Source organism: Punica granatum, chromosome 6 (assembly GCF_007655135.1).
Source record: "Punica granatum isolate Tunisia-2019 chromosome 6, ASM765513v2, whole genome shotgun sequence".
NCBI lineage: Eukaryota > Viridiplantae > Streptophyta > Magnoliopsida > Myrtales > Lythraceae > Punica > Punica granatum.
The window spans coordinates 21,476,136-21,482,135 of NC_045132.1; the positions used below are offsets into that span (position 1 = coordinate 21,476,136).

General features: G+C 33.8%; 1 protein-coding gene across 3 annotated transcripts; it reads right to left on the reverse strand.

The window, feature by feature from the left end:
- Positions 1 to 667: 667 nt before the first annotated feature.
- LOC116209903 (peptidyl-prolyl cis-trans isomerase NIMA-interacting 4) lies at positions 668 to 2,972 on the reverse strand. Of its 3 annotated transcripts, none has more exons than XM_031543654.1 (5): positions 2,818 to 2,972; positions 2,116 to 2,261; positions 1,701 to 1,810; positions 1,212 to 1,354; positions 668 to 911 (listed from the first exon to the last, which is right to left on the reverse strand). In XM_031543654.1, the coding sequence occupies exons 2-5, from the start codon at positions 2,249 to 2,251 to the stop codon at positions 869 to 871; spliced, it is 432 nt and encodes a 143-aa protein (XP_031399514.1). In that variant the 5' UTR covers positions 2,252 to 2,261; positions 2,818 to 2,972; the 3' UTR covers positions 668 to 868. The 3 variants fall into 3 exon arrangements, with proteins under 3 accessions (XP_031399514.1, XP_031399516.1, XP_031399515.1); XM_031543656.1 differs by having other exon boundaries at positions 668 to 1,137; XM_031543655.1 differs by having other exon boundaries at positions 2,783 to 2,935.
- Positions 2,973 to 6,000: the final 3,028 nt, after the last annotated feature.

A 6,000-nucleotide genomic window follows, 5' to 3' on the forward strand; every position in this document is an offset into this window, starting at 1 on the left:
ATTTCAAAAGAGAAAATATTTGTCTTTGGAGAAGCTTTTTTCCCCAAAAGTTCCACCTTTGTTTGAAGAAAAAAGTATCACTTTCGCCTAAGAGAAGGAAAATTTTTGAACTTGGAAAGCCAAATTAGGATTTTCAGCTCCATTTCTCTCTAAATGTAGTAAAATAGGCCAATTATTTGTCGAAGTATCGAAATTCGGCGAACCGAACAGACCCTAATTTAAAAAAAAAATAAAATTAATATGACCAAGAAAAATAACTCCTTTTTTTCAGGTAGATTGATTTAAACGTATTTTACCTAATTTTTTATTTTATTTTTCTAATACAACCGAGAAAAATAAGAAAAGAACTCCTTTTCTTTTCGGGTAGATTGGTTCAATCGTATTTTATTCTTATTGTGCGACTTCAGCATGATTTATAAGGCAACTCTAAACTTCTGCCTCCGGCGCCTTCATCATATTGACTATTTCGTTCTGTGCAATCTCTTCCACATCGGATCGATCACATATATCATTCGCTCCGGGACTCATCTATATCACCAACTATGATCTGCCCCATCTAGAAATGTCGGGAGTTGATACCGTTCAGATAGTTTACGGTACGTTTCCATCACACGATATTTTGTTGCTTGGCTTTAGACATAGACTTGCTCTCATCCAAGACCTCAAGTGGTTAAACCACAGTTTATGTGGAGGATAGATTCCATAAACGGGCACCAACCCGAAATATACATGTTAATTGTTAAAGTACAAAAAGCAAGCCATTGCGATTGAAACATATCTTGTCCAAATAAAACATTGGAATCCATATTACAGCTCTCCCTTTCTCAGGTCCATGTTTCAACTAAGATGCAGATGCATGAAGGTCTGATTAATTCTTTCTCCCTTCGCACAGGATGATGTGGTACCCATGCCTGCAGCAGATTCGAGTTTAAAGTCAATCGAGTACATACAATAAAGCCACAGCTTAAGTCATGCACCACCTTTACGCATTGTCAATGCAACTATCAAAAGATCAACTATTGCATGACGAAAAAGAGCAGCATCTATAGAAACAAATTCAAGAGTTCATCCCTGCCAGCATCTATGAATGAACACCTTGGAAAGATGTTCATGGTCTCTCCACTTGATCAACATGCTCTTCAATGCGAAAGAAGGGTATTATTAGGGACTTCTAGCATGCAGGGGACCAGAAAGAACTACTAGATGCTTACGTGGATTTAAAGGGAGCACTGGTAGCTCCAATCAGAGTGTTGAATGCAACTTCCTGAAATGGACCTGCCATTTTTCCTCGAGGGAACCATCCTAGGTCACCGCCCTTCTTCCCAGATGGGCACTCCGAGTATTCTGCAGCCAACTGAACAAGTTCATATGAGAAAGTAGTTAATTCACACAGGTGTTAAAGTGGGAAAAACAGTAAATAAAACCATTTTAACTGATAAATTACATCGTGCTGCTGCTCCGTGGCTTGGAACATGGAAGGTACAACATGTTCAAGCAAATGAAACACTTATATTTTACCTCAAATACTCTCTTTTTTTCATGAATATTACCTCAAATACTTAGCTATATCATCAAAAGCCCAGTCAAATTATGAGGCAGGTAATTCTATTCTGTTGTAGATTACATAAAGGAATTAGGTATGCATTGTATAATATTCACAAACCTAGAGTCCCTGTGGAGCCTGCATTAGGAAAACTTACCTTTGCGAATTCAGCTGGAGGAACCTTATCTCCATTGCCAAGCCAACCATCCTGCAGCTTCTTGTATGCTTCATTGATTTGGCCTTGCTTTTCGCACAATATGTGCCTCGCTGCACAAGAACAGCAGACAAGGATAATAATCTCAAACTCAGTAATGTAAGTATTATAACTCTCCAGATTTCTACAGAGTAGGGATGATCAGACACACAACATAATCTCAGAGCTGAATAACATAAACAAGGAACAATATACTGTCAAATATTCTCATACTCATGTCTTTCCTGATGCTCCCACTTCTACAAGATTGATTCACGGAAAATTCTATGACAAGAGTGCCCAACATAATTGTTGAAGTGTCAACGGGCTACTACATATGCATACATGCTAAAAGGTAAGACAAATAAAGGGTTTGGACCTTTGACATAAGTGCAAGTGCCAAGGCCGTCTGACTTCCCCGACTTCCCTTTCCCCTTTGAAGATTCATCGCTGCCACCAGCAGCTTGCTTTCCCTTTCCCTTGGCTGACTCCTTTGGTTTTGAGTTCTTCCCCATTTACTTCCACCTGAATACCCCGTGCGGGGAACATTAAACATTCAGATTTAATAGTCTCCCCATAACATAGAATCATATTTGTAGCGTGTGAGAATGAAATGACGAAAAAAGATAGAATCTTTGATCTCTCCACAAGTAATCAAACAGACACCGAGCATTGATCGATAACCAATCACTGGGAAACGCGAGACATGACCTTAGAAGAAAGATCGTGTAATGCATACAGTAACAGCGAAGGAGAACCAGCTGTAAAACACTCCGGCCGATCAGAAATTGAGCAGGAAGGAAGCAAACACGTGAACAATAATTTGAGTAAGAAGCCGCATATTAACACCGTGAATGAATGAACTATAGACTCTAAAGCAGGTAAATGAGACAAAAGAAGGAACTAAGCCTTTCATTGCGAGAACAACTAGACCGAACTGTGATTGCTACGAGGAAAATTTTGAAACACAATCCTAGGAACCATTGAGCAAAATACCGCGGAACAGATTCACGAGCACGCGGATAAACATTAATCAAGAAGCTCACCTGGGAGAGAAAGAGAGAGAGATGAGCAGACTAACCAATCGGTCGACACTCGAGAGAGGGAGATGAGATGAGATTCTGTGTTTCTTCTGTATCAGCTCAGAATATCAATGGCGACTGCCAGGACGAGGACGAGGAGGAGAAGGAGAAGGAAGGAAGATACTCACAGCAGGACCCGACAACGAAAGACTGTCTGTCGGATCTATAATCTGGGCTTTACCCGAAGGCCCAGAAGCCCAGTATTCATTAATTTTATAAATTAGACTTAGGTGGCGTTGATAAATTATGACTTGGTTTGGGAGTGTTGTTATTGATAGAGAAGTACGAAAATAAAATTACTGAAAAATAAGTGCTGATTTTAGAATAAGTTATAGTATTTGAAGAAAATTAATTTAAAACTGTTGAAAGTAAAAAAAAAATGCAATTATTAATACTTGAAACATAATAAGTAGAAGCAGATTTCATAATCATCTATTAATCTGCTTAAGAAAATCAATTTGCAACTGCAATTTTGACTTAGACCATGATTTCAAAAACTCTCACTAAACACCAAATATACTTAAAATTATTTTAAAACATGATTATAAAACTTCCCACCGTACTCCCAAACGAACTCTAAGTACTTAATTAATTAAGAAAATAAAATGTATAAGAAGAGCAAATAAATTATAAGGATGAAGAGATGTTTTGTGGAATAAGAAATAGTATCAATAAGTGAAATTAACTTCTTTCATTACGTCAAATATTTTTACTTAACTCATTAAATAGTTTGACTTAATGATTAAAGTAGTTTAGAACTTCATTTGTTATATTTCCCTCTTTCTCCCATTCATTTTTCCTTATAACTAACTTGTAACTAATTTTTAAGTACTTATTTTGATTAAATTGAAACAAACACAGCCTTACTTTTATAATTTTTCAAGCTTTATTTAATAATTAAAATAGCCTCTCGTCGTGCGTTGCACGGATTTATTTTTGTTTATCTAGCATGCAGTTAAACATTTATATAATCAAAATAATAGTTTTATACATTATTGATTTATTCATATTCTAACGTGATCATCAATTTTACTTATATGAAACTGTCATTCCAATAAAACTGAAAGTCCTATACAATTTTATTCAGAGACTTCATTTTCTTTTATAGTATGTGCTATCTTTGTAAAATTATAAAAATTTCACAAATCCAATGGCCTTTTTTAAAAAAAAAAATTGGTTAAAAGAATATTGCATTTCCCATTGTATTTCATTATTTCCACACTGCATTATCTTTCATAATTTCGAAATTCAATATTATTTATTTATTTTATATAGCTTTTAATTGCATTAATTAAAACATGTTTATTTTCCTTGGAAGTCAATTTTATCACACACAGTTTATTATAATTATTTTAAATTATTAGTAGCATTTATTGAAGACATTTATTACAAAAGTAGTTAGTTTTACTGCTACTACTACTAATAATAATAATAATATATAAGTACTGGAACGAGGATGATTAGACTTGCATTTACGCTTTAATTGTAAATTGTACTCTCAATCGTGTTGTTACCAGGGATAAGAACATGCTCGTGGCTAGTGTCAGCAGTTATACGTGAAGACTGCTTTCCCTATACATGCAAACATATGTATAGTGAAGTAGAATTTGTCAATTTATTATGTATTAATTGTTTCAATTTATTCTAAGAATTATTCTTCCTCTTTATTCTCTTAATATGTGGATACATATATATGTATATACATACATATGTATTATAGATTTTCAAATTTATTGATATTATGCGATTATATCACATTGAATAGCTTTTAATTTGTTAGGAAATATAATTTAATAATAAGTAAAATAAAAGTATGGGAGATGCTGTATCGATCAAATGTTGATTCTAATATTAACCGTGTTCTAGAATACGTGCAAGGTCACCGGGGACGTAGATCGTTTGGGAATTTATAAAGCCTCTAACAGCGTTTTCGGGGTGAAGGGTGGCATGTTAAATATCCTTGTCATTTTTTTGGCTGTTTCTTTTTTTCGCCGAATAGTTAAATATCCATTTGCTTTGTTTGCAATACGATGATAGTTCGAAGCAATATGATAGTTTGAAGTATAATCAATCGCGATGATGTATGATAGATCGAAGCGCATATTCCATTGTTTTCTTTTCGATGAATACATATTCCCTTGTTACTTATGACATTGAGGAATTCATATCACTACCGAGTAATCGATTTTGTGTTAACTCCGGACAAAAGAGACAAGGATTTGTCTTTTCATTGCCGGGTATTTATTACTTTAAGTAGTTTGTTTTATTATATGGAATAGGAAAAATAATACAGTAAATCACAAACTTTACAAATTTTTTATATTTTATCACAAATTAATTTTTTCTGTAAAAAATACACATACTATCGATTCGTTATACCACGTCTTTAATTTTCCTTAAATTTCAACTGGCTTGCTGACGTGACACTTAACGGTGCCACGTGGCATATATAAATTGATTGAGTGAGACTCACATAAAATTTTTTCAAAAAATAAATTTGAAAAATTGCAAACTCCAATCGGTGATCGACGATCTTGATTGCGGGTAGTGGCCGGCAAGCCCCACTAATCGACCCCTCCTCCCCTTTTTTTCCAATTCTTTTTTTAATTGTCAGGTTTATTTTTGAAAAAAATTTATGTGAGTCACACTCAATCAAACTATGTGCGCCATGTGGCACCGTTAAGTGCCATGTTAGCACATTGATTAAAATTGACAGAAAAATTAACACCATAATAAAACATATTACGGATCAATAGTTTGTGTTTTTCTTACAGAAAAAATAGTTTTGAATAAAACATATAAAAGTGTAAAGTTTGTGATTCATTGAATCATTTTCCCTATAGAATATAAATATGGATACTAGGACTTAGCTTGATTTGAAAAAATAATGAAATCACGCAAACCTCTGATTTTATTTTAGAAAATGAGTAAATCAAATAACCTTATTTTGCATGTTAACCAAAACAATAAATGTAATTTAGATAATCCAAAGCAATATTATATCATTTCAAATTTGACGTATCAACAGTTCTATATAGTGAAGATTTGACTAAATAAAAAATGAAATTTAACAATCTTACACCAATATCCAATTTGATATGATTTAAACATGAGTTTGATGTATAATTTTATTTTTATTTTTATGAAATTAACCAGTTGCAACACGCGGGCTCTTTTCCAAG

Bases quoted from the DNA above. Each gene is read 5' to 3' on its own strand.
- LOC116209903 (XM_031543654.1), bottom strand. From the start codon at position 2,251: ATGGGGAAGAACTCAAAACCAAAGGAGTCAGCCAAGGGAAAGGGAAAG. The intron at 1,811-2,115 runs GTCCAAACCCTT...GTTCTTGTGCAG, and splicing joins CACTTGCACTTATGTCAAAG to CGAGGCACATATTGTGCGAA. The intron at 912-1,211 runs GTAAGCATCTAG...AATCTGCTGCAG, and splicing joins AGTGCTCCCTTTAAATCCAC to GCATGGGTACCACATCATCC.